We start from the raw sequence: 26,265 nt of genomic DNA, 5'->3' as shown, positions 1-26,265 counted from the left end.
CTTGCTTGATCACGGCTGGAACCCAGACATAATCATCTGAGATGTGGTTGACCCAATGCGTGGCGAAGAGAATATCTCCAACCTGTTGTGGGCTTTGCTAAAGCCTCAGAAACGGATCTCGGATTCCATCGTACGCAAGCTCGTGGCTTCCGTCACTCATGCGTCTCCCACATCGGACATAACACTAATTCCTGTTGCCGCATGTGAAGGCCGGGGTGACATTGTACAGACCCTACCCGAGCGCGGAGCGAGTCCATCTGTACGGGACAAATAGAACCGGTCCGCACTATTCTACGCTAGCAGTACTTCGGCCATATCGACGGTGCAGACATTGGCAGCAAAAGCACTGAAGAACGATGGCAGTCTCCATGAGGCAGCGCGATGCTTGCAGAGCGATGCAGCATCCGTCTTGATTCAGCATGGCCACAGTCCAAACTTTCCATCTCGAATTTATGGTGGGAGAGCCGCTCTGGACGAGCTGTGTTTTCGTGCTGAAGTAACCTCTGGACATCAACGTTCACGAATCCGGCACTCAATCAGACTCTTGCTTGACAATGGTGCAGACCCTATTTTCAAAGCTCGCTACGGGAACTTGAGTATCATTCTCGCTCCAGACAACCCATATGGCGCTTTGAACATAACCGAAGCTCTCCTCGAGACCGAAGTCTGGGAAACACTGAACGATTAAAATCACATGTACCACTCCTCCAGCCTCTCATACGTCGATCACATTCCAGCACCACACTGCACCCCAATCAACCCCAAACTCATCGACCCCCTCCACGACAAAGGCTGTGAACCACGCTTCTACTCCTCCACCGCCGACCAACCCCCCGGCGCAACCGGCATCCCCTTACCCATCTTGCGCCTCGTCGACCGCCAGAAAGAACACATTTTTGCCCTCAAGCACGCGCAAGAAACTCACGAGTACGTCCGCACCCTAGAATCACATTGTGCTGGCGTTCTATGTGTAAGGGTTATAATGTGAGATTCCACCTGGCCTAGACGGCGTTACGATATGAGAATTGATGAATGTATTTCCATCATTGCCTAACCATCTTTCATCTTCATGCACACCAGCTAGTCGGTTCACATGCGATCGATAGGAAACAAAGATCAGCGGGCGGCCTCGCATGCAGTGCAGAACGCTCCATGAACGCTATTAGCAAAACGAAACCAGCTAGCGAAGATCTTCCTTTGAGACCTTCCTGCCCTTGGTATGATTACGACCCGTCTCTTTGAAATAAGCTTCCATGGTTCGCATCATCTGCGGTTCCGTAATCTGCGACCCACAAAATTAGTGAGAGCTAGATGCATTCAGAAAGGTATCAACTTACCGATTTAGCGGCTTCAACGTGACGTTGCGAGTCAGTTTCCTGTGCATTGGTAGGTCCATGGTCGCCACGCTTGATGGCCTCGATTCCCTTCAGCTGGTCGTAGAACGGGTCATCGCTGTCAATCGAATCCTCGGTGGCCTTGTTTGAGGTTGGCTCTGAAAGTTTAGTAGTCACAGCGGTATCGCCGATGTTGGAAGCTTCGGCCGTCTCGGCGTTCTCAGCTGCCTTCTTCTTCTTCTTGTTCCTACGATTGTTTGGCTTCTTCTTCTTTGTCGGCTGAGAGTCTGCGGCGACTGTATCAGACGGTTCTTGTGTACCTGTGCGCTGCGCAAGTTGCGCCTCGGCCACAGCCGGATTCGCACTGGCTGCTTTATACTCTTTGTTGGTCGCGGCTGTGAACATGAGCAAGGAACCTGCAGACAAATCAACTGAAGACTTACCAATCTGAGTCTCAAGAGCTGCCATGACCCGTTCAGTAACAACCTCCCGAGGTGCGGCGCTGGATTGAACGGTCTCGGAGTTAAAGGAACTGCTGGCCGCATGGTTCAAAGAGCCGGAGGGTGTCGCAGCTGTTCACGTTAGATAGTGCAAAGAGACCGACGAACGGAGTATACCTTGCTGAGCCTGGAGTTCTGTGATGCGCTTGTCGGTTGCATCCACATCTAGATCGTCATCTCCATCTTCATCTACTTTGTCATCTTCAATCTGCTCCTCTCCTTCGGATTCAGGCATCTTTGGTAGGTCAGACCATGAGAAGTCCGAGTCGTCCTCTCCACCGCATGCTTTGCTGATAATTTCGTCATAGTGCTGAACGTCCGTTGCGGTGTCGATTTGGCCCATCCATGGTGGGTTTGGCGACTTAGGACGGAACTCGAGGTCTGGCCACACCCGGGGCGCCGCCTTCCTCTTCTTCTTGTTCTTCTTTTTAGTAGAAGGAGTTGGTTCCTCTGCGATAGTATCGACAGGACCTGGCTCTTTCGTGCCGCTAGACGCGTCCTTGACGTCCTCCTGCTTAGAGAACTGTGCATCCGAGACCAGACCGTCCTCCGGCAGGTCGACCTTCACTTCCTTGTTGGTCACTGAGCCGGTCTCGTTGGGGATGCTGATGGAGCCACCGGTTTGCTTACCATGGTCTTCATCCTTATCTTCCGCCGTAGCTGCATCGTCTGTGACTGTAGTGTCGACTTTGTTGCCTTTGCGCTTTCCTGGCTTGTCGCGGTTGTCGCCGGCTCCCTTCGAAGTTTTTGCAGCAGGCGCCGGCCTCTTGACGGACGAATTTGCCGCAGTGACTTCCTGAGCAGACGCAGAAGGTTCTTTTTCTGCGCAATGAATCGCTTTCCTTTCAGCCAACTCCTTCTCCACTGCAACTTTGATTTCATTGCTGATTTCTTCTTTCTCAGCGGTGCCGTTCACCTTGGTAGGTACGCCATTCTCAGCCGGTGCGCTCTTCGCAGTAGGTTTGCTCGCTGCAGCTTTCGCAGCTTTGGCCTTTTCTGCTTGCTCCCTCTCCTTCTTCTGCGCTTTCCGCTTCTGCTCCTTCTCCTTCCTCATTTGAGCCTTGCCCGCCTTGGAAAAGGGATGAAGCGACTCGGTATGTTGAGCTCCACCCTTCTTCCCAGGCTCAGCAATGGTAGGAACTGTTGTGGATGGAGCTGTCTCTTGTTCTGTAGCTGCTGAGACTTCAGCTGCTTTCGAGTTGGCTGGCGACATAGTTGTCGCCTTCAGTTCTGATGTGGATGGCTCGCTCCCTGCTGCTGCGGGCACAACAGTGTCTTTTGATGGCACAATGGTGTCTTCTGGCACAGTGATGGTAGTCGAGACGGGAGGTGTAGGGGAAAAAATATCTGTGGTTGTGGTGGCCTTGAGCGCGAGGGTGGTGGTACCCTGGTTCGTGGAATCAGAACTAACCACAGGCTTCGCCTTCGCTTCTAGGTCAGACTGTGACTCTGCTGCTGAGTGAAAGCTCGCATCATTCTTCAACTCGTCTTCATCAGAGGCTACGTCTTCGACCGCGAGGGAAGTCGTAGATGCGGGTTCCACAGCAGTCTGTTCGGCTTCCACAGGCTGCTTGGCAGGACTCTGCTTTGCCACACTCCCGATTTGAAGCTCGACCTTCGGCTGAGGCTGCGATTCTACTCGCTGTGGAAGGACTTGTTGTTGTTGGTCTGTTGTGGAGCTGGCTTCGTTGTTGTCTGCTCCGTGAATTGCGTTCCCATCTTCAGCTGCCGTTGGTGGGGACTTCTTTTCGGTATTGGAAGAAGTGCTTTCGCTGGCCTGAGGCTGCTCTGATTGTGTATTGAGGGTAGAACGGGTTCCTTGAGCTGTATCGGAGACTGGGATGTGATCGTCGGCCTTGATGGCTTCGTTCAGGGTACCGTTCTGGACAGCTTCTGTAGGTCCAGCAAGCTTCTCCTTCGTCGGTGATTCCTGGCGCTTTTTCAGCTTCGCCTTCCGTATTTCGGGACTCCCGGCGGCTGACGAAGCCTGTTGTGGCTGCTTGCCCTTCTTCTTCTTGGGCAAGTCGCTCCTTGCGTCCTGTGGAGAGTAGGATAGATTGTCCTTGCTTGCAGCAGTGGATGCTGTGACATCACTGTCGTGGTTGATTGAGGACACACGGTTGCGACCTTCACGATTGTTCGGGTTGCTAGTGTATCGAGAGTAGGCAGAGGATCCTGCCTCGATCGTATCTCGTGATTGGACATCCACCGTCTTCTGAAAGAACCGCTTAGGAACTGTGATCGAGATTGGTAGTCCACGGATGGTAGGATCGCGCATGAGGAACGCTTGTTTAGCGATCGCAGCATCAGGGAACCTGAATTTGTCAGAGTTGTACTTCAGTGATCCAACCAGTGTGTGTAAGTAACTGACCCAACGAAAGCATGCTTTCGGCCCTGAGCGTACTGGGCATGCTCAGCACTCTTTACCTTGACCGATGTAGGCTTGACACCCAGCCTTCCAAGGAACAGAGCTTCCAGCTCAGCATCCTGGATGTTTTCTGGCAAGTCTTTTACGAACAGCTCATTCACGGTTTCGTTCCGAGGACCGATCCAATCAATATAGCAGCCATACTCTTGGTCTTGTGTGATTGCGGGATCATCCTCACGGTCAGGTTTCGGCCCAAAGAAGCGATTGCCGCCCATTTGCAGTAAGCCAGGCCGATCATTCGTGTACTGGCCATGGTAGGGTCGGCTACCTGGGAAGGATGTTTTGCGCTGGCGGCCAGTGGAATTGTGGAGGCTATTCTGGCTGTACTTCTTTCCATTAGAGTATCCCACAGTCCTAAAAGCTGGATTACTGCCCTCGTAGGGGTCGTACAATGCGCTGCCGTTTCCATGCTGTTGACTGAAGCGACGATCACCTGGGTGTCGTGGGTCGATGTTCTGCGAGGGCATGCCCGGGGAGTAGTGCATGTTCGTCACGTCTCCCATAGGTCCGGCATATGGTGTACTCTGCAAGCCTGAAGGTTGTCGAGAGTAACCATGCGTCATCGAAGGGTTCTGCATCGCGTGAGGGGGCATCATGCCAGGGTGCATAACACCGGGAGCGTGTGCTTGACCTGCAATCATCCCAGGTGTCATGCGGGCTTGCTCGTGAGCAAAGGGAATTATACCATGATGGATCTTGACCATCGGGTGGTTCAACGTCATGTGCGCCTGGTTGAAGCGTGGTGACTGTGTCATTGGTATAGTGTTGGCATGTTGACGGGGGCCGTGTCCAGATGGAGCACGAGGCATGTTCTCGACATACAGGCCTGATGGCACGGTCTGGTTGTACGTACCAGATGCGGAGCGTGCCGATCTGTTCCTGGGGACGTGCAAGCCAGAGTGAGCAGCATTCGGACCGCCCACCTCATGTCCCGGAACACCTGGCATCATGTGTCCCACAGTTTCAGTATAGCCACCACCTTCTATGGGGTCAGCAAAGCGACCGTGGGCGGGCGGGGCATCGGACAAGAAAGGAGGCGATGTTCGGTCTGAGTGCCACGCAGGGATTGGCTGTTGACCAGACATTGACGCCGCTGGGTTGACGACATGAGTTGATGCTATTACCATGTCAGCTAAGTATCCACGCATGAGGATCTCGCGGCTTGACTTACAAGTCGCAGTGGTGCTAGAAGCAACAGGCAATATCGCTGTGCCTTCGACTGTCGCTGGAATTGGAGCAGTGCCATGCGCGACAGGATCCTTATGTCCCGTGTCCAAGCGCTCAGGAACACTTGGTTTTTTAACCGGCAGCTTCGCGCCCTTGACCGTAAGCATAGTTGTACGCATGATGTGCGCGACGTGCCAAAGGAAGATAGGAGGGTACTGTCGCCTCTCCTCGTTGACGAAGATCTTGTCCACAACCGAAAGAGGATTGCTCTTATCGTAGAGCTCAGTCATGTCACCGCCGACAATGGGCAGACGCTCCGGATGTAACTTGGACCAATCTTGCACGTAGTTCTGTGCACGAACGCAGTTGTCGCGCTCAATGAACCGCAGCACTTCCTTGCAGAAAGGCTCCGTCTCGCGGTGAACGTCTTCCTTGTCCCAAAGATCGCCTATCTGCCAGCCGGCTCGTGGGAAGATGCACAGATACTGGTGAGGGTACTTGCTGCGCCAGTAGCCTGCAGCAGTGACGACGTCCCTAACTATGTCGCTGCGCACGAGGACTGGTGCATATGGCGGACTCTGGAACCTACGAGGCGCCCGCCGGCCGAGATCTGTGCTGAACATCGCGCTTCCACCACCCAATTGCGGCTCGACATTGCTGGTGGAGCGCAAACGTGGTGGAGTTAAGGTCTTATCTGAGCCTGCAGGTGACGTTGTTGACAGCTCTGAGCCCTTGGACGCCAGCTCGTCGTTCGAGCTCGCTGCCTCCAGCGGCGGCGGGGCTATGTCACCCATGCTGGTGAGTACGGAAAAAAAGCTGATGTAAATACAAACAGAAAGTAGGAGAAGAAGTCAAACGACAGAAGCTTCAACAACGCAGCTGCATACCGTGCGATGCCGTACGCTAGAAGGAAATGAGTGGCTAGAGGCTGCTCACAGAGCGTTGAGGAGGCGGTGGAAGTGGAGTTGGGAAGTTGGAGCTCGTTGTTGACCGAAAGGGAAGGGGCAGCCTTGGCGGGTCCAGCGGCGTGAGGTGAAGGTGAGAGTAACCGTGCAGCGTGACTTGGCCGATCAACAAATCATACTAGATGTTTTGCAGTCTACATCTTAATTGCCGGATGGAGGTTGACAGGGCAGTGTGCAGGGTTTTGTCATGCACGAAGGACTAGCTATGATGAGATGGGATAAACACACACAAAGAAAAGCTTGAGCGGTGGTGAAGTAAACAAACGACGCAGATGAGAAACACGGACATTTGAGCGGAAATTTACAGGGACTGGCATAGAGGCAAGTCACTTAGTCGTTCTGCAGGTACCCGTCGCCAGTGCTTGCGCACAGAGCAGCGGTGAGGGTCCTTGGAGCTTCGGCGTGGAAACAGCTAAATCGAACAACACCAAGGAGCTGACTGAAGGGAACTAGGTTACCAACCTCGTGTCAAGTGCTTTCGTTGATCTACAGGTGATGGGCTCGCTACTTTTTCTCGGCCGAGATGTTCCTCAGCAAGCTGAGGATCTCAGACTCGTTATCACCAGCAACTACAAGCACAAAGTCAGTAATCAGTGTAAATGCAATACGACGCGCGCAGTGAGCTTACCAGCCTTGCCCTGGTTCCAGTCCACGACCAGCGGTCTCTGGAACGAATCCGCATCCGCCTTCAACCGCCTCAGCGCATCTGTCTCATCCTTTGCGCCCTGCACAACCCTCCCAACAGCGCTGGGTCCACCTAGGTACTCCAGAATGTTCTTGAGTTGGTCTGCTGTGGGAGGTGCCTCTGTTACATCTAGCTCGAACTCGGATCGCTCCGCCTTGTTCTGTGCATTGTGGGAGCTGGCCTGGTCTTCGGTGGCAGTTGCAACAGGCTGGGCGTTTGCTTGCTTGAGGAGGGTGTGTGCACGTAGGGAGGCCTGGCTGGAGGGCTTGTGGAAGAGGGTCACAACGTTCTTTGCGCCATGCTGTGATGCTGTTAGTAGTGCATTATAGAGGCCAATTGATGAAGCCTTACCTCGCCGAAGAATCGCTTGAACATGATAGTAGTTATTCAGGGTGTTGTATTCGCAGTTGGTGCTGTTTGTTAGATGGTGGAGTTTAGTTGGAGCTTAGGCAGCTGATGAGCTGAGGCTGGATGTGACGTAGATCGCTTGGTCGGAGCTTCATGCCTGAGGTGCACAGCTGACCAACCGGATCTGCAACCCACTCATCCGCCAGACATGTGCAGTTATTGCGGGGATATGCGCCTTTCTTTGATGGTGTATGTGAAACTTGAAGCAAACGGTAACAGCCCAGAATTCGTCCATTCAAAGAAGTCGTGGAAGACGATAGTGACAAGAATCATACGGACACAACTCTCAACAATCAGAGAGCACTTCAATGAGAAAGGAATTAGAAGGGATTCGAGACACAAAAGGCTATATTTCGTGATGTAGCCGTGCAAAAGCCGAATGTACATTTACGCCATGAGTATGCCCCCATCATCCCAAAGTGTGGGATCTTGCTACTGCGGGGTGGCGTGCCGTGGCGACGCCCACCTCATACGGAGATTCCCACTCCCTCTGATCCAGAGTCATAGCCAGCCCGAGGAAACCGAATTCATGACAATAACATCTAGCTCATCGTGCTCGTTCCGAACGCCCTCCCGTTACTGAGGTGTTTACGAGGTGGGGTTAGGGTTCATCTGCGCCGGGTCAGCATTTCATCTTCAGGCTAGACGTGCATTTCCACTGACCTTCCTCTTGCCGCCGGTCATGGTGACGTTGACGAAACGGCGGGTGTAAGTGAGCCTCTTCTTGGCGCGACCCTTGGGGGTCTTCTTCTTCTCCTGGGGCTCAACCTATTTCCAGCGTGTCAGCCTCTGTGCCAGTTATGCATTGGTCTATCATTTGCCACGTCCTGCGCCATCGGTATGTTCGTCGTGGAATGCGTCAAGTCGAGTCGATACCGCGGTCGTTGAGCGTGTTAGGAGGTGTGTAGGCTTACCTTGGCTGCGACTTGTTAGCACTTGTCATACACTTCATTCGATAAGATGCAACTTACGAGTCTGAGACTTGACCTTTCCGGCACGAGCGAGGGATCCGTGAACCTTACCCATGATTGCGGTTGATGGGTTTGATGAGTTGGCGACTGTTGGTTCTGTGTGGCAAATCGCAGATTAGCTGTGTTCTACTGTCAAACTGTCGTGTGCGATCGATGCGAAGATGTTTTCGTCGTAGAGTCCGTGTGCAGAATTCGTGGAAGGTGCGTTCGTGCAAGTGGGATACGTACAGGTTGGCGGTGCGGTCGTGGGTGTCGATGACTGGCGGCGGCGGCGTAGGTGAGGTATCGATTTTCGCAGCCACGCTGTGTGCGAAGCGAGCCTCTTGGCACTGATTTCTTGGCACTGATCATCTTATCTGATGGAAGGCGCGAACATCAAACTTGAGGGACGCGCATCTGGTTCGCAACAACACCCCGCATCATCAACGAACTTGGCGAACGCGATGCTACACTTTACTGGAGCTGTTTCTGTGTGTGTTTCCGCCCTCATAGCTCCAATATTGTACCATGACTCTTGAACTCGGGTAAGCATACTTGGCCGGCACCCGCCGCCTGCACAATCGCGTGATGCATCTGTTTGTCCCGCTCGAGGCACCGTTTGACCTCCTACACCACACCAGTGACAGCCTCACAGTCACCATATTGCATATCAGCGTGCCATATCCTTAACTTCTTCTATCTCTACAGCATCTCTTTGTTCACCGAGCATCATGTATCTCTCCACGGCCCTCCTCTCTCTTATCTCCCTGACCTCGGCCACCAACCTCCCATCACCACAGCGCCTCTTCGCCAACCCTGCTCAACATGATGCTGGTTTCACTATCCCCACCGTTCACGAATCCGCCGTTCAAGCGCGCCGCATCCTCCGTCTCGAAAGCATTGGCACGCTCTCCACCGTCTTCCCCCCCTCCTCCCACCACGCCACCGAGAACCGGCCCTCTGTCGATGGCGCACCCATCGGGTTGATGGACTATTTTGGCGACTGCGAACCCGACACCGGCAACCCCACCATCCTCGCTATCACCATCGCAACATCCTTCAAGAACGTCGACGCGGGGTCCAACATCACGCTGAGCATGCGCTGGCACCCTCAGGACAACGTGTGGCGCAGCCCAGCATCGCTGCCTCGTTTCTCGCTCGTAGGGCACTTGGAAGATATCAGTGCAGACGAGGTTAGCAAGACGAGTCTTACGACGTGCTTTGTTAAGTACCACCCTGATGCTGCGTGGTGGCTGCCTGGAAACAGGATCCATGAGAGCAAGTGGGTGAGGCTGGTCGTTGATGAGGTATACTGGATTGGTGGCTTTGGAGACCGTGCGTACATCGGATGGATTCCTACAAAGGAGTGGTACAGTGTGGCGCCCGAGGAGATTGAGGCTATTAGGCTGCCGGGTGAGAAGAAGAGTGGGTGGGGCAGCTGGAGGTCCTGGGTTGGACTTGGAGAGGAGGCCTTTGAGTTGTAAAGAATCTTAGCCTTGAAGGATCAGAGAACACTTCGGCGGTACGCTGATAGGAAAGAACGACGAGAACATTTAGTATCGAGGCTGTATACTCGAGCGAACTGATGAATAGCACATCCAGCATCTTGTTAAAGAATCCAAGAAGAGCTAGCTGCAAGTCTGCATCTACGTCGTACCAAGATACAGCAAAGTCTTTCAGGATAACTTGTAGCCAGTGGCGCCCCAGACAATGCCTGTGGTGAGGACCGAGATTGCGACGAGCCGAATGGCTAGTATCCAGAGATCACCCCATCCGAGCTTGGGGTGGACACGACCTTTTTTGACCCAGGGAGGGTGCAAGTCAAAAGCAAGCAATTTAGGCCAGCGCATAACAAATGCGAAGTTTTAGGGCCTGAGGGTACCATGCTTTCGTGATACTTGTAACGTAAGCTTCTTAAAGCAAGGAACAAGAGCGATATCCATTCGTCATCTGACTGGCGTGATTAAAGCCACTAGATTATCCGCCTGAGCTCCCTCGAGATCCTCACTCTCGGTCTCATCATTCAACCCAGCTCAACAGGCAAACCACGAAGCAATCTTTACTGCATCGAACCTGGACTCGCGACTCGTACCTCATCTCCACAGACTCTACTCTAATACCTATCTCGGATTTGAATGCGACTTTCGCAGTGGATCTTGTGTACTGGGTAAATCCTCTTCCCAAGAATGTTATGCGCAAAGCCCTCAAGACCTCTCTCTGCTTCGACTTTACGACACCAAGCCTGTCATTGAGGCCACCACCGCGCAAAACCCCACCAATGAAAAGTTTGGAGTGTCAGAGTGGGAGAAGCAGAGGAAGTTGATAGGATTTGCACGCTGCGTTACCGACGTCAGCACCTTCAGCTACTTGATAGACGTATACATCCGCCCCTCACATTAGGGTGAAGGTCTTGGGAAGTGGATCGTACGATGCGTGGGAGAGTTGCATGACTCAGTGCCGCATCTGATAACGAGTATGCTCTTTACTATCGGTTGGAAGGAGTGTGCCGTTCTATGAGAGAGTTTTGGGCATGGAACTTATCAAGGGCGGTGTTGGAAAGAAGGAGGAGAGCCGGCGATTATGCAGAAGTCGGGCCTGGGTTTCCCGCAAGTCTGAGGTAGAATTACCAATTTTGCCAATGTCCTGAGTGCTGGGTCTATTGGCCAGTAGATCATTGCTCTGGACCCATGACGCAGGGATCGCGTGATACACTACAGTAATGCAACCTTCAGGCACCTAAGAGTCGTTTTATAGGACTTTGCAACAGCTGCTGGAACTGTCCGCCAGACCTTGTGAAGTTTGGAATCGGAGGGCGGACTCAAGACAACGTTCAGGAAAAACGAAGCTTCTTCATATAGTATGTTTCACAAAGAGAGAACGCAAAGACTAGAATGAATCTGAACAGGACATGAGAAGCGAGGGCATTTACACGGCCTTCATGTTCTAAAGACTGTCTGAGAGGACCGCACAGGCTTCCCTCATGTACAGGTGTGTTCGGTGGATCCATGACTGTGTCTACCAGATATCTGACTACCAGCTCTCTGGACACTTTTTGACAGTCGCTTTCTCGAAACTTAGTTGGAGCGCCGCGCCGATACCTCGCATGTAATCTGATATTAATGCTTTGTGGCGAACAATGTCGTAACTTGCTCTTATCAAATGATACGCATCCTCGAAAATTTCGATGGGGACTTCGTATAGTCTGGTACAATAAAGGATATCGGCCCAACAAGAAGAGTAGTGCGTAGATATGATCTAGAATATCCTAGCAGTGTGAGTTGCTGTATTGATTAGACAAGAGGTCCAAGCGCATCCGCTCCATCAATCTTTCGAGGGGACCGCCACTGCTCTCTTTCACGGATTACTCCCATTACCGTAGTTGCGTAGATCACTGTCAAAAACTCTCTGATACGAGCATCCCTTGTCGTAATCCATCTTCGCAAATCCACAACGTATCACAAGATTCGGTGCTAAGACGAATCCTTCAACGATCCACAGTCTTGGCCAGTACCTACATTGCAGAGCCCAGCATGTCTCTCCACTCTACGAAGGCCCAGTTCCTAGCATAAAAAACTTTGGTCTGTGGTCTCCATGATATACGATACTTTTGCATCGCATGAATGACACGTTCATTTCCGGTAGCACGTCCAAGCCAAGCGTACACTTTGGTAGCATTTGACTAGATCCTCTCCAATATAGCCACCTGACGACCCCGTTCCTCGACATCGTTTTGATCAATACAGATTGTGTAACCACGTGGCTTAAATCACATGATATCCTTATCGTAGTAGTTCACTTACCTCCAAATTTAGAGCTCAAAAAACAACAACACAGATAGCAATACAATCGTTGATCACTGCCTCCAACCAACACAGCTCATGCAGTTACAGATTGCATCTATCCATAGTGACCCAGTATGTCGCACATGAAACCTCTAAATGTTTATTTTCACAGTGAAAGTCCGCCCGCTGACTAAAATGGTCTCTGTCTTGTCAGGATCGCCCCATACGTATGATACGGCATCGTAGATTAGGGCTCCATTTGCTAAAGGAACTATGTCGAGTCTGCAAGACAGCTGGGCATCAGGGTCCTCAGGCGAACAGGAAGGATGTTTAGAAGCCGAATAGTACTGTCCGTACTCGTACGTTTCAGCCATGTTGTTTGTAGAGTTTTCGCTTGGCAAGCGCTAGTGTAGAGTAGTCGACTTCGAAAACAGCGATAAGTCGGCTCTTATGAGGTAGGAGCGTCTGTGCGACGATAACAATGGGACTCATCGCAGGCTGTTGAGTCATTGATCAGTGAGTTAAGATCGAGCATGACTTCTGACGTCGCAGTTGCCTATCGCGCGGCTGAAGTGGCTGAGTCGATACGTAAGCAACGCAAGCACCAACGAGAGTGTATTCAAGCTAGAGCCTATGAACCTGGAGGAGCACCATCAATGACAAAGACTATGCATTGTCCAATCTGGGATGACAATAAGGGGCTTGCTATTATGTGTTTGCCGTGAGAGCTCTCTAATTAACTTCCAGCCTCATTGCATCATATTGCACGTACAACGCTTCTGGTAGCACCGCACTCTCATAGTTCTTTCCGCCATATGGCAGACTCAACACAAATGTGTTTTCGCCTTCCTTCAGCAGCTTGGCATCGAACACGAACTTGTTTGCAATGTTGTAGCAGATGACCGCAGACCTGACAGCGCAAGAGCTAGAGTGATGGTACGGAATGACCCAAGGCTGCAAGTCCTTGCCGTTGACATTTACAGTGTACGGGAGGTTGGAGTAAGGCTCGCTCGCATTGTAAATGTCAGTATTGCCAGCCGCCGACTTGGCACCTGCAAGCTGAACTGTGAACGTCGCAGTCTTTTTATTCTTCAGCTGCTGAGCCTTGGTGTCAAACAGAATAGTCCAGTTGTTGATATTCTCGTAGACAGGTTCCGGACGCTCGTAGTTCGCTTTGCCGCCGAAGATGCTCCAGTGCACGTAGTTGAGTGCTTGAGAAGGATCATCGCGACCAATTTTGTAGGTGACGCCCTCAGGAAACTCCGTCACAAAGTCGTAGTGAGCCCAATACAGTCTGTACTCGTCGGTGAGCAGAGGGTGTGTAGGTGACTGAGCATATCCGTGGCGATACTCGCCGGAGGACTTGTCAGGTGTACCGATGCGCCAGAGTTCGGTGCCAGCGCTTTCGGGGTTCCACTTCGCCTTGACATTAGTGTTCTTTCCTGTATTGACTTTGACGTTGTCCTGGATGTAGTCGCCGAAGATGCCATCAGCGTAGACTGTGAGGCGATAGTTGTCAGCCTTGACACGGTCGATGCTCACTTCACCATTCGAGGGGACCTCAGCCCAGTACTGATAAGCTTTCGTATCGAAGACGTTGTCCTGAAAGTCAACACCACTCTGTGCAAGAACGGCGATTGCGTTCTTAGCGCCCTTGGGAAGGTCGATCTTGGCCTTGAACGTACCGCGGCCAGCTGCAGTGACCAGGTTGGGAACGTGCTTAGCAATGGAGTCATAGAACTTTGCGTTCCAGTTCGGCTTAAGACCATACTGGTCGGCATCAGCACGGAGTTCGTCAAGGGAACCGCCTTTGTTGAAATGGAAGTATTGCGGTCCAAAAGTCCGGTCGAAGCCGTGGGTGATGTTGGGGGTTTGGTCACCGTGGTGGTTGCTGCTGATGTAGTTGTAGACAATTCCATCGACTACAAGGTCTGAGTGCAACGGTCCCCCGAAGTATGTCTCAACCGTGTTGTGCACCAGCCATGCACCGTATGTCGTTCCATTGGCGCTGCCGGACCCATCTGCATACATGCCGTGCGACTTGTGCTTTCTCCAGGTGTCCTGGAATCTAGTTCAAATCAGTACATGCGTTGTAACCGTTTGTCTCGTTCATGACTTACGTGTACTTGGTGAAGTAGTTACCGACGCCTTGGACGTAAGGGTCATCTTTATTTGGGAGATACCAAGTGGCATCCTGCACAACCACTTGACCCTCAGTGCTCGGCCTAGGAGCATCGAACTCCTCGTTGGTCACGAAGTGAGTAAACAGGGGAGGATCGTGGTTGGGCCTGAACATGGTCCTGAGCTCCTGCAGGTTGCGCAAGAATGGCACGGTCTCGTTGTAGTAAGCAACTCGACTAAAAGTGTGCAAACCCGTCTCGCCTTCTCTCAAGAACCAGTACTGCTCCAGACGTTGTCCTGTAGGCGCGTATGTCTCGCCCATACTGATACCTCCGTACTTGACACCGGCCGCGTCTGTACCGTTGAACAATTGGTAGTCGACCTTGCTGCCCCGACCAGGTGTCCAAAATCCGGATGGAGTGCAATAGCAGTCAAGGTATGGCCCCACACCGGTGTTACCATCCTCCTTGCCTAACAGATTCTGGCCGTCAAGTGTGAGCAGGTTGATGTAGCCACGACTCTTGCTGACGCCTGCAACGAGACGCTCGTTAGAGATAGTCAAGCTATTATTGTTCTCCGAGGCTTTGAGCAGGGCCCATGTTGACGATGTCAACGACAGCAGGGCTGTTGTCGCAAGAGTGGAACGCATGGTCGAAACAGAGCGCCAATGATGAACACTGGATACCGTCCATAACGCTTCTCTCTCATGTTTATAGTTTCAAACCCAGAATTTTACCTGGTAGACGGGAAAACTACATGGGAATTCAGGGGGTAATACGCGCTGAGGTCCGTGATGAATCCGGGGTAAATGAGGGGATAGTAATTTCCTATCGGTTCTTCGGTGTGAAAGCGACCGAGCCAAGAAGCGCATGAGTCGCACAGCCTCATTTGACCGAGCGATGCATTCAAGCGACTCATGTTAGCCGTATGAAGAAGCTGCTGAAAGTTAAATGCTTTGATCAGATGGTTGTGGACATGATCAGAAAGAAAAATAAGAAGCCCCACAAAACATCACGCACGCAACCGCGTGACAGGGTTACGTCATCGAATCGGTGTCACCCGTGTCGATACGCAACAACACATCTACACGCAGCACCTCCGTCCGAGGCTGCACCAGGGGTGAGAGTCTTTTGTTGCAAAGATGAGGCCCTCAACAGATATCGTGAGAGAGGACTCGCCGCTCCTGCACGTTGATGAAGGGACGAATATGGTTACCTTCAGCCACGACGACCCGGAGGATCCACGGAACTGGCCTTTACTGCGAAAATGGTTGATGGTGGCAGCAATCATACCTATCGACCTCAGTGTCAGCTGGGGCGCCTCAGGGTAAAGAGACTCCGAGGGCCATGGGTTCTTCTTGCTAATGTGCGCCTAGTTTCTCGCCTGTAACCGGCGACTTCGCGAGAGATATGGATGTGCCAGCAAATATCGCAACCCTAGGATTGAGCATGTATATTCTTGGACTGGCTTTTGGTCCGATGACATTGGCTCCACTTTCAGAGTATTACGGACGACGACCGGTTTACATCTTCTCGTATGGCACTTTCCTGCTACTACTACTGGCAACTACATATGTTGAGAGTCTTGCACCCTTCCTGATCTTGAGACTGTTCTCCGGGTACTTCTCGTCAACAACTATCTCAAACTTCGGAGGGACTATTGCGGATCTGTGGCATCACAATGACACCGGACCCGCCATGTCATGGTTCCTGTGGGCTGCAACAGGCGGCTCGCCAACAGGCTTTGTTCTATTCTCATTTATCGCGCATGGAAGGACGTGGCATGCAGTATTCCGAGTCATGTTCTTCATCTGCCTCTCATTCTGGATCATCCTGGTCATTGCATTGTACGCTCTTGGCGAGACGCGGCATAGTGTCATTCTATTGAAGAGGGCGAAGAAGTTGAGGAAGATCACCGGAGACGATGAGATCGAGGTACCGGATGAACTGAAGCAGCGAGGACCCAAACAGCTTTTTGGCGCGGCACTTGCACGACCATTTCGCTTCCTCGCCACCGAAGCTATTATCCAATTTGGTGCGCTATACAATGGCTTCCTCTACGGCCTGTCCTTCCTGTTCAACGGCGCATTTCACATGATTTTCGGGCCCAACGGCTACGGATACGACACCATTGGCATCGGCATTTGCTTCCTAGGCATTGTATTTGGCATCTGTTTTGGCCTTCTCACAAACATATTTCAGGAGCGGTACTATCAACGACAGGTTGCCAAAGCTGGTCAGCGCGACGTTCCAGAGGCGCGAGTGTATCACGCCAGACTGGCTGCTGTGATACTGCCCATCTCGTTATTGGCATTCGCCTTTACAGCGACACCGGACATTCACCCGTTCTTCCCGATACTTGCATCCGCGTTCTGGGGCTGGTCATTTTACTGTCTCATTCTGATGACTCTGACATATACGGAAGATGCATACAAGACTTTTTCAGCATCAGGTCTTGCAGGAGTTGGTTTGATTCGCAACTTAGCTGGCGCTGGGTTCCCATTGGTGGGGAGGAGCTTATTCTTAGGCATTGGCACAAGGAACGCTTGCCTTGTTCTGACGGGACTGGCTGTGCTTTTGGCGCCAATCCCGTTCGTGTTGGAAAAGTATGGGGTGTCACTGCGCACGCGTAGTCCTTGGGCTACAGCACACGAGGGTGAAAGTGATAATGAAGAGGCATGAGACATCACAAAGTTCGTTATGAAGCACTGGATCAACCAAGCTGAATTACCAAGCGTAGCTTGCAACGAAGCAGCAAGGCAGCCGAATACATGCACTCTCCAACCTACAACTTGTCCCTTGTATCCATTTGCCTCTCAGCGAACGTACGATACCTTCGCACAGTTTTGATGCGCCACTGCTTTCCGAATTTGATGAACAGCCCGGTGGATGCAAGCGAAATGACAGTTATCAACGCAAATGTCAACATGACATTGTGGACTCCAACTCTCGTCACCCACGGCGTGAGTGCGAAGACGAAAATAGTCGAGATAAAGTTGCGAGTAAATGTCACACCGACAACAGCATCCGCAATGATCTATAGTCATGTCAGTGGAGGCCTTGAAGGTATGGAGAGGTAAAGCATGCATCTGTATACGCATCCGTAAGGTACGTCAAAGCCACACTACACATCGGCGGCATAGCGAACGAGAACATCCCAATCCCAACAGCAACGATTGGCCAGCTCATTCCTAGACCAATAGCATATCCGAACATTATCAAGCCTGAAGGTTGTCAGCGCGGGTCTCCAAGTCGTTGCTAGGTTTTGAGGACTTACCAGCAGGGAAGAATGGCGCGAAAGCCAGTAGCAGCCACAGACGCATCTCGGGCTCATAGATTCCATTGTTCTTCCGGGCGAGCCACAGAATGAGCCTGTCAGCAAAAGGCGCGCTTACGATCGTCCCGAGTGTGTTGCCCACAAGTGCCGGTATACTCATCAGTCCTACTTGAGAAGCGTTGAAGTTGTATGGCGGGACGGGCAAGTAGGTCGATACCAATGTCACAGACACCTGGAAGGCGGCAGTGACGAGGCCGTAAAGAAGCGCGACGTAGAGGACGGCGGGGATTGTAGCCATGATGAGGAATGGTTGGTAAGTGTGGTGCAACAACTGCAGCATGGAACCCTCGGATGTTGTCCAGGGTATCAGACGCCGAAGATATGACATCCGTAGAGGAGGCACTGTTGTGAAGATCGAATCGATAGGCTCTAGATCAAGAGGCTTGTGGTCGGTCGACTTGCGATCCTCGGAGACATCATGAGAAGCGACGACAGAAGGCATGCCGTTGATGCTAGGCATGAATTTGGTCTCCTCGTAGAGGAAGGTAAAGAGGAGGAGTAAGATACCTAGGATGATGGCAAGCCACCACCATAGCCAGCGCCAACCTTGGTCAACGGTTATGTAACCTGCAGCTATCGGCATCAGGGATCCTCCAATGGACATGCACCATACGTATAGGTTGTTCATCATCCCTCTTTGATGGACGAAGAATACATCTTAGTACGAGTCAGCAGCTGTACCGTGTGAGCAGGCGAAGAGTTCCACATACCTGCGACTGTCATCTGGACAATGACCTCGGCTAGAGCGCCCAGAAGACAATTGAAGAGGTTGGTCAAGATCAAGTCAGCAGAGTTCTGCATCTTCGCTGACCAGATCATGACAGCTATTTGTCCAATCAAGCTGAGGAGATACATCGGTCGTCGGCCGTACTTAAGAGCGAAAGGGATGAACAGCAAGGCACCGACTGCCAAAGCCGCGGATCCCGTCGCATAGCCGTTGTTCAGAAGCTCGATGGTGAAACCGAGTTCTTCCATCATGGCAGACCATGTGGGAGTTGCTGCTGATATGCTATCGAAGATCGTCAGTGTCTCTGTGGACAACGGATTCTGCAAAAGCAGCCAGACTTACAGGCCAAAGATCGCAAGGGAGTAGAGCAGCGTCAACCCAAAATTGAGATACTTCTCCCATGTCTTCCAGTTCTGACGAGCTTAGCTTGTAAAGCTGATCGTGTGAGTCGTCAAACGTACAAGGGGGTCGTTCGGATCGTTCGTTGGCTTTGGGTGCAAGACGATTTCAACCTCTTCGTGGAGGTCCCCAGTAGCTCGTCGCAGCTCTATTGAACTGGTCAGTTAGGCCTCTGCTCCGTAGTGAGGGCTATGAGACCGGTTCGGGGTGACCTCAGTGCTTACCTTCGAGTGTGATTGTGCCAGGCGGCCATGTCGACCTGTCATCGTCGGTATTGGATTGAGATGCTTGCATCATGGAGTGAAGAACCAACGCGACGTGTCGAAGACAGTGAGTCCTGGCTGCTGAGTTCAAGAACTAGCTTTCATCATATACTGACTGAGCCATCGTCCTTATCAAGGCTAAGCGACCGGTGGCTGCCAGACATGGGCCTAGATCTGGGGTAACAGCTGCGGCCCTAAAAGCGATAGTGACCAGTCATAAACGCTATCAACTGCCGTAGCCTAGTGCCAGCGTTTTACCCCATCGTTCGGCACGTCTTAGGCATCGCTCCGCGAAGAAGGGACGATCCGCGCGCCTGGACCTCCCCAATTGGGACTTGATTCACCATAGCTTGTCAACCTCCGTAGTCTGTGCAAGGAACTGGCTTGATCGTAGATAGGCTGTAGATAATCTGCCGCTATATTTGCGAGATAGGACGCGTATCTTGTCTCTGTGACAACCTTGGAACTCCTCACTAACTTCCGTCTCGTCTAAGATGGGACGAACCTTACTTCACTCGGCTAGTTTTTTGGCCAAGACTTTTAGTGATGCAGGGTTAAGATCCAGGTGCAACTTCCACCTCGCGCCCCCACTCTGATATCCAAGTCGATCTTATCGGCGTCTCCATCCGTTATGGATGTTCAGGCGACACGTCCGCGGATTGCGGCTGGGCCAGATATAGCCGAATTGATCCCAGCAACTTCTGGCAAGCCCTTCATCACATCGTCCTGCCCTTCCTTTAGCCTTTTACCTCTCCAGCTCTTGAAGACAAGAGTGAGAACCAAGTACCAGCCCAGATTGGAGCACGATGACAGCAATGGCCGGCAATCGCGTCTTCGTGAATGGACGAATCTTTGCGTCCAGCGATGCACAGAAAGAGACAACCGACTTTGTTGATTGTATGGTACTCGAGGGCGACAAAATATCCCATGTTGGCAGCAGAAGCGATGAGTCAGTTCAAGAGATCATTCAAAATGGTGCTGCGGTTGTTGATCTGGAAGACCGTGTCATCATACCAGGCTTCATTGATGCGCATACCCACCTCCTTTTCTTTGGCCTGTCCCTGAGAAAGCTGGACCTCACCAACTGCACATCACTCGGGTTAGTCCGATCAGCCATCTCGGACTATGCCAAAAAACATCCAGAGATGCCTCGAGTGCTGTGCCGCGGATGGCATCAGCCGAGCACTGGTCGTTTAGCGTTGGCTACCATGCTAGATGACCTCGATGTTCAACATCGCCCGATATACGTCGAAGCGCTCGATCTGCATTCGACCTGGGTAAATACTGCGGCACTAAGGGAACTCCCTCTGAAGGAGGCCAAGGAGCTCGGAAATCACCAAATCCCATGCGATGAGAACGGAAACCCAACAGGACTGTTCGCAGAAGCTGGACAGACAGACATCGTGTGGCCTTACCTGAATGAGAAATACACCGAAGAGGAGAAGCAAGCAGCACTCCAGGAGGCATTCGATGCATACATCGCAGCTGGATACACCGGCGCGATCGACATGGCCATGGACGACAATTCATGGGATGCACTACAACTATACCGCAAGAGGAACGGCACCCTGCCAATTCACGTGGCCGCACACTGGCTGGTCCGGCCGGCTGGCAACTTGGAAGCGCAGGTAGATGCAGCCATCTCACAAAACGAGCAGTGGCATCCATCATCTACACCAGACTTCTGCGTCGTGGGCATCAAGATGATCTGCGACGGTGTCGTGGACGGTTGCACCGCGGCCCTGACACAGGCCTACCCCGGCCACGCCAACCTCATCGACCCTCTCTTCACAAAAGACCAAATGGAAATGGTCGTCACGAAAGCAGCGCGCGCCAACCTCCAAGTAGCCATCCACGCCATCGGCAACGCAGCCATTTCGCAAGCCATCTCCTCCATCGCCTCCGCAAATACCCCCTCAGGACGGCACCGAATCGAACATCTCGAAATTACAAACTCAGAAGACGCCAAACGTCTCGGTGCCCTCGGCATCACCGCGTCCGTTCAGCCCGTCCACTCCGATCCCGCGATCTTAATCGACTACCAAAAGCTAATCGGGCCCCACCTCTGGGACCGGGCATTCGCGTACAAAGAGTTCCTCGATAGCCACGCATGCGTAGCCTTCGGCACCGATGCACCGACAGCACGACATTTGCCGTTGCCGAACTTGTATAATGCGACGATGAGGCGGAGTGCGACACAGCCGCAGATGACGGAGAGGACCACACCGCATCAGGCGCTTACGATGAGTCAGGCGTTTTATGCTGCGACGGCTGGAGCTGCGTATTCGCGGTTTGCTGAGAAGTGGACAGGGAGTTTGAAGAAGGGGTTGCGGGCGGATTTTGTGGTGTTGGATTCGAAGTGGACGCCGGAGAGCTTGTTGGATGATACTGTTGCGGAGACCTGGGCGAGGGGGAGGAGGGTGTATCGGGCGGTGCAGCAAGCATAAATACTGTAGCTTGTGTTCAATAAGCAGGAAGTATATGGAATCAACAAGTACTACCAGTGGTGAATTCGTTCCGATTTTCGATTGCTCAGTTGCGAGCATGAAGGTATCTAGATGATCCTTGATCAGCGAGGCTGGAGGTCTTCAATAGATCTCAAGCAATCGTCTGGCGTAGTGAAAACAACATGTAGTCTCGTAACAGCCTTTGGGCTCCAAAAGAGGTAGACATATCTGCTCTGAATCCTTTCCACATCCACACAACCCATGATTCGCTTCGCTCGCACCTTGTTTCGCTCGATGCTCTGCGCCAAAAGAAAAACATACAACAGCGGGCGTTCGCTAGTAGTGACCCACCTAGATGTCAATTTGCCGGTATGTTGCTTGAAAAGGGCTGAGCGAACGTGTGGAACCTTTGCTTAGCATAGGTATATATGTAGCCCACGCGTGCGGCCGCAGTCTACCACTAAAAAGAAAAAAGTCCTGGCCGGGGAAGTTGGAGAATTTGGGACACCGATGTAGACAGGATAAACGCCTACTCAAGATGAAACCCCGATATGGTTGGTTAAGACCTGTAAATAAACGCCTTGACCTCTTCAATTCTTCATGTATTTCCCTCAACAGTGCTGCCTATGTTTGCCCTAAGCTCACATACGCATTCTACGCAACCTCCTCAACCATCCTGCCACTCCACGGCGTCTTGCTTGCAGGTTCTGTCTTGCCCGCAAACACACTGCCCATAGGCGCCTGTAGCCACTCGTCTGGGACAGCGAGCTGTGTGCCCTTTGCATTCTGGATGTATCGTACGAAGAGCGGGTTTGCGCGTTCCGGCTCGGGCTCTGCTTCTTGACCTGATTCGTCGAGGTCGGCGACGGCGCTCTTGCGGCCGCGTTTTGGGGGCTGCTTCTTGAGGAGGCGGTTGATCGTGTCAAGCTGGGCTGTATTAGCAATCTAGGAAATTTTGAGATTGTTGTGGAACGTACCTTCTCTTCCTCATTCCTTTTCTCGCTGAGGTTCTTCCTTCGTCGTGCCATTTCCGCCCTTCTCATGGCATGTTCTTCAGCGGTGAGATGCTTCTTCTTCTGCGCCTCGTTGCTCAGCGCAAGCAGACTGCCATCCTCTTCTTGCTCCAGCACAGCGCGTTGTCGCCGTGTCAACTTGCTCATGTCAGGTGTCTGGTCGCGGCTCATGTCCTCGTCGCTGTCCATGTCCACGTCGCCTTCAGGGCCAGCAAGTTCGTCGTCGTCCTCTCCTTCTGCATCGTCGTCTTCGCCCTCTGCGTCTTCCATGTCGTCGAGGTCAGAGTCTGGATCGCTGAGTTCGTCGTCGTCATCAGACATGGCCATCTCCTTAGCCTCCACTGTATCTTGCGCCTTCGTGACGCTGATCTTCGGTTTCGAGGCCACTGGTATAGCTTTGCTTGTGGGCACAACAATAGGCTCTTCGTCCTCCTCGTCGCCCTCAGCGTCCATGTCATCCTCCTCACTTCCTTCAGCATCTACATCGTCGTCCTCTTCCTCCTCATCAACGTCCATGGCCTCGACCTCGTCCGCCTCATCGTCGTTGTCGTCTTCCTCTTCGTCCTCGTCGCTGTCCACCTCGCGCACAACTCTACTGCTCCGCGAGGCGCGCTTGCCCGAGACAATGTTGTTGCGACTGAGATTGCCCTTGCTAACGGCAGGTACGCCGGTGGCCTGGCGCAGCTTGTTGGGGGACGACTTGACGGTCAGTGAGAGGGACTGCCGTGTTTCTTCGGGCGAGGAGCGCTGGATGGTGGCAGAGGGCGCATCGTGGCGGTTTGCCGTGCCGCGACGAGGGCGCGTGGAGGAGGCCGTAGGGGCACTGGGAGGAGGGTCAGGAGCTGCGCGGGTGCGGAGGCGGGGCATGGTGGGTGTGAAGGAGAGTCAAATAAATGGTGTAGGTGGGAGAGTAGCACGTATGGCGTCAAATTACAAGCTCCTCCTGCTGGATGCGCGCAGGTATTCACGCGGGTGGCACAATGCGGTGGTGAGCGGTCATGGCATTGGCCTGTTGCAGTGCTCCCTGCGGCTGACTGTTTGCTCGCACCCAAAATTGCCGCCTTGTGTCTCGCTACATGGCCCTTGGCGCGAAGGAAGGCGCAAAGCTGCGCGCGCTGCTGGGGATGTCAGCCACATACCTGCTGTTGTTCCACTCGACGTTGTCCTCCGAGTCCTCGTACTCGGTGCTGAGCCGCCGCAAGCGCTTGGCTACCCGGTCCGTCATAAGCAGGAGGTTGCGCGACGGTAAGAATAAGCGATTGAGGGTGTTAGACGATGCGCGTGACGTCGTTGAGGTTTAAAGCGCGTTGCTGCGATGCATCTGAAGCTCCGGCCGTCTTCCCCAGAATTTCGAAAGAGGGAAGGCGCATCCGTGCCTCGGCCCTTGTCTTCTGGTCCAAACATCACTCCTCACACGCAACCACGACATTGAATTCATCACGTTAAGAACCACGTTGAGGCCTTGATGAGCCTTCATTTTCTGTGAAGGTGTTACTGAAGTACTGTAGGATTGTGGACCTTAAACTTCCATTGACAGTGACATCGTCATCATCGCGCTCACCTGTACAAAACATGGATTTAACAACTCACATATTCTCATCAATTCTTCATATGAATGGCTAGCAGGTGAAACAGTATACTCAATCCTCAATATTTCAGCACATCCGTAACAAGTCAGGCATCCGGGCTTTTACCCATGCTAGCAATCAGCCCCGTGCGATCATAGAACGCCCGCATCTCCTTGTGCTTCAACACATCACAAGCCTGATTGATCTGCGCCATCTTCTCCGTCGCCACCTTCTTCGCTGCCGTGCCACCCTTCACGCGATCAGGGTGGTGCTTGATGCACAGCTTGCGGTGCGCCTGCTTGATCTCCTCAACGCTCGCGTGCTTTGAGACGCCCAGTAGCACGTACAGGTCCTCAACGGGCTTGACGCCGGATGGTTCCATGCGTGGCTGGTCGTTACCGGAACGACCATACCAGCCCGAGCGGTCGTCGTAGCCGTTGTGATTATCAGAAGAGAAGCCGCTGGGACCGTTACGAGAGGAGTATCGAGAAGGCTCGCGGCGGGTATAGAAGTCATCTTCAGGCTCGTCAGTGAAGTACTGATCATACTCAGGGCCCTCCCACCCAGGCGGGCGGGGCATGCCAGCACGAGGTCCACGCGCGGAGCCGGAACGTCGACTACCATGGCCCTCGTCGTCGTCAAGAGCATCTCGCATATCGCTGAAGCTGTTAAATCCGGAAGATCGAGACGACGATCCGGACTCGCGAGCGTTTTGAAGAAACCACTTCTGAGCCTCTTGACGCGCCTCATCAGGATGAACGCCCTTTGCGATCCACGATTCATAGATGTCCTTCACGATGACCCGGAGCTGCTCTTCGGTGTAACGATAGGAGGTGTCATACCGCTGCTCAGGACCAGCACCGCGGCTACCGTACTCCGATCGAGCAGACCAATTACGAATACCGTCCGAGTAATCGTGAGGCTCCTCAAAACCAGAATCGTGGTCGTAATACTCCGATCGAGCAGACTGAGCACGAGCACTAGTTGCTCGGTGCGCACCATGGCTTCCATACTCACCATACTCAGAGCGAGCAGACTGACCATGGCCATCGGTGTCACCTAACTCGGCTTCGTTGAGCTTACCCATCTCTCGGATCATGAACTGTTCGCCCTGTCGGCGGGCGTAGCCTTCGTTTTTGTCCTTACGAAGCAAGTCCATCGTGATCTGGTTTGCTCGCCACATGATCTCCTCAACACTTAAACTCTTACCGTTCGTCCGAGCAGCAGCATCAAGGTCTGTACCGTTTTGAAACATGCGATCGTACTCTGTTCCGGAACCAGACTGCGTGTTGCGACCAAAATGGGAGTTGCGCACAGACTCCTCTGTATGGCGCTGGGAAGGTCCGAACGCAGTCTCCTCAGCATATCGTTGTGCATCTTCGCGATATGCAGCTTCGCGTAGAGCTCGATAGGCTGGGCCATTAGCGCGGTAGCCTGTCTTTTCGTGCACCGCCTCTGCAGCCCGATCGTACGCCTCGCCCCGCGAGACCCCTTGATCTAGGTAGTACTCTACTGCGTACTCAAGCATGTGGTCGAGCTCTTCGCGCTCATCACGACTGAGTCCGCGAGACATTGTGCTGGGTTTAGTGTCCTGGTTTTGATGCAAGAGAAGTTGTGCCTTCGCAGATTGAGTGGTGCTTATTGGTTGCGGCAAGGAGAAAGTATGAGATGTTGGAACTGTAGAAAGAGTGAGAAGTGCGTATTCATACTCAATTATGCAGTTGAGTTGTGCTGTTCGAAGGCGTTGATCACCGTTCCATGGAGTTTCGGCTGAGGTATGAGTATTCAAGGCGGCCTGGTGAAAGTTCTCTACATATGTTCACAGTGCCATATAAGTTTGCCGGTACCGTGTGACTACTGTGCATGATACGTAACGAACAACTCCGTGTACTCGCGTGGGCAAGTTAGTTCCTGAGCTCGGGTTTGCTCAAGAAACATCCTCGTGAGGCACTCGCTGATACCAGCAGTATTCTAAACATCGGATTGATGTACATCGTGAAAATCAAACAGATAATCTTACAGGAGACCTTGGCTTTGCAGGTTGATCGGGACTTCTGCCACGAGAGCACACTTTGCCATTAGCGCGAACCTTGGTTTTGACGTATCGTCTAAGAAGATCATGTAAGTAGGTTTCATTATGCTGGAACACTGATGTGCCAACTTCTGGCCGTT

General features: G+C 52.6%; 11 protein-coding genes across 11 annotated transcripts; 3 read left to right on the top strand and 8 right to left on the bottom strand.

The window, feature by feature from the left end:
• Window positions 1-1,084: 1,084 nt before the first annotated feature.
• Window positions 1,085-2,174, bottom strand: BU25DRAFT_272632 (uncharacterized protein). The gene is made up of 4 exons (XM_033701838.1): window positions 1,957-2,174; window positions 1,778-1,906; window positions 1,338-1,729; window positions 1,085-1,282 (listed from the first exon to the last, which is right to left on the bottom strand). Exons 1-4 carry the CDS (start codon window positions 1,997-1,999, stop codon window positions 1,181-1,183), a joined length of 666 nt encoding a protein of 221 aa, XP_033563901.1. The 5' UTR covers window positions 2,000-2,174; the 3' UTR covers window positions 1,085-1,180.
• A 1,560-nt stretch (window positions 2,175-3,734) lies between these two features.
• On the bottom strand, window positions 3,735-6,570 carry BU25DRAFT_272384 (uncharacterized protein). The gene is made up of 2 exons (XM_033701837.1): window positions 5,434-6,570; window positions 3,735-5,379 (listed from the first exon to the last, which is right to left on the bottom strand). The coding sequence occupies exons 1-2, from the start codon at window positions 6,221-6,223 to the stop codon at window positions 4,172-4,174; spliced, it is 1,998 nt and encodes a 665-aa protein (XP_033563900.1). The 5' UTR covers window positions 6,224-6,570; the 3' UTR covers window positions 3,735-4,171.
• On the bottom strand, window positions 6,571-7,573 carry BU25DRAFT_272383 (uncharacterized protein). The gene is made up of 3 exons (XM_033701836.1): window positions 7,431-7,573; window positions 7,023-7,380; window positions 6,571-6,963 (listed from the first exon to the last, which is right to left on the bottom strand). The coding sequence occupies exons 1-3, from the start codon at window positions 7,452-7,454 to the stop codon at window positions 6,899-6,901; spliced, it is 447 nt and encodes a 148-aa protein (XP_033563899.1). The 5' UTR covers window positions 7,455-7,573; the 3' UTR covers window positions 6,571-6,898.
• Window positions 7,574-8,075: 502 nt separating this feature from the next.
• Window positions 8,076-8,513, bottom strand: BU25DRAFT_456773 (ribosomal protein S30; the record flags this gene model as incomplete). Its single annotated transcript, XM_033710062.1, has 4 exons — window positions 8,076-8,099; window positions 8,151-8,255; window positions 8,364-8,401; window positions 8,459-8,513. The coding sequence occupies 4 exons, from the start codon at window positions 8,511-8,513 to the stop codon at window positions 8,076-8,078; spliced, it is 222 nt and encodes a 73-aa protein (XP_033563898.1).
• Window positions 8,514-9,120: 607 nt separating this feature from the next.
• BU25DRAFT_408977 (uncharacterized protein) lies at window positions 9,121-10,310 on the top strand. Its single transcript, XM_033705952.1, has one exon. It carries the CDS (start codon window positions 9,169-9,171, stop codon window positions 9,919-9,921), a length of 753 nt encoding a protein of 250 aa, XP_033563897.1. The 5' UTR covers window positions 9,121-9,168; the 3' UTR covers window positions 9,922-10,310.
• A 2,641-nt stretch (window positions 10,311-12,951) lies between these two features.
• On the bottom strand, window positions 12,952-14,989 carry BU25DRAFT_419979 (polysaccharide lyase family 4 protein; the record flags this gene model as incomplete). The annotated part of the gene is made up of 2 exons (XM_033707971.1): window positions 12,952-14,287; window positions 14,340-14,989. 2 exons carry the CDS (start codon window positions 14,987-14,989, stop codon window positions 12,952-12,954), a joined length of 1,986 nt encoding a protein of 661 aa, XP_033563896.1.
• Window positions 14,990-15,349: 360 nt separating this feature from the next.
• Window positions 15,350-17,359, top strand: BU25DRAFT_408974 (MFS general substrate transporter). The gene has a single exon (XM_033705951.1). The coding sequence runs from the start codon at window positions 15,750-15,752 to the stop codon at window positions 17,019-17,021; it is 1,272 nt and encodes a 423-aa protein (XP_033563895.1). The 5' UTR covers window positions 15,350-15,749; the 3' UTR covers window positions 17,022-17,359.
• BU25DRAFT_429945 (synaptic vesicle transporter) lies at window positions 17,125-19,349 on the bottom strand (the record flags this gene model as incomplete). The annotated part of the gene is made up of 8 exons (XM_033708576.1): window positions 17,125-17,376; window positions 17,463-17,563; window positions 17,617-18,333; window positions 18,387-18,685; window positions 18,746-18,816; window positions 18,865-18,950; window positions 19,027-19,061; window positions 19,324-19,349. 8 exons carry the CDS (start codon window positions 19,347-19,349, stop codon window positions 17,125-17,127), a joined length of 1,587 nt encoding a protein of 528 aa, XP_033563894.1.
• A 214-nt stretch (window positions 19,350-19,563) lies between these two features.
• Window positions 19,564-21,763, top strand: BU25DRAFT_408972 (amidohydrolase 3). Its single transcript, XM_033705950.1, has one exon. It carries the CDS (start codon window positions 19,881-19,883, stop codon window positions 21,510-21,512), a length of 1,632 nt encoding a protein of 543 aa, XP_033563893.1. The 5' UTR covers window positions 19,564-19,880; the 3' UTR covers window positions 21,513-21,763.
• A 403-nt stretch (window positions 21,764-22,166) lies between these two features.
• Window positions 22,167-23,831, bottom strand: BU25DRAFT_388916 (uncharacterized protein; the record flags this gene model as incomplete). Its single annotated transcript, XM_033704493.1, has 3 exons — window positions 23,665-23,831; window positions 22,490-23,348; window positions 22,167-22,439 (listed from the first exon to the last, which is right to left on the bottom strand). The coding sequence occupies exons 1-3, from the start codon at window positions 23,748-23,750 to the stop codon at window positions 22,167-22,169; spliced, it is 1,218 nt and encodes a 405-aa protein (XP_033563892.1). The 5' UTR covers window positions 23,751-23,831.
• Window positions 23,832-23,884: 53 nt separating this feature from the next.
• Window positions 23,885-25,831, bottom strand: BU25DRAFT_489709 (DnaJ-domain-containing protein). Its single transcript, XM_033711437.1, has one exon. It carries the CDS (start codon window positions 25,664-25,666, stop codon window positions 24,200-24,202), a length of 1,467 nt encoding a protein of 488 aa, XP_033563891.1. The 5' UTR covers window positions 25,667-25,831; the 3' UTR covers window positions 23,885-24,199.
• Window positions 25,832-26,265: the final 434 nt, after the last annotated feature.

The sequence above is a fragment of the Macroventuria anomochaeta genome, assembly GCF_010093625.1.
Source record: "Macroventuria anomochaeta strain CBS 525.71 unplaced genomic scaffold BU25scaffold_9, whole genome shotgun sequence".
NCBI lineage: Eukaryota > Fungi > Ascomycota > Dothideomycetes > Pleosporales > Didymellaceae > Macroventuria > Macroventuria anomochaeta.
This window is presented reverse-complemented; position numbering and strand designations above follow the sequence as displayed.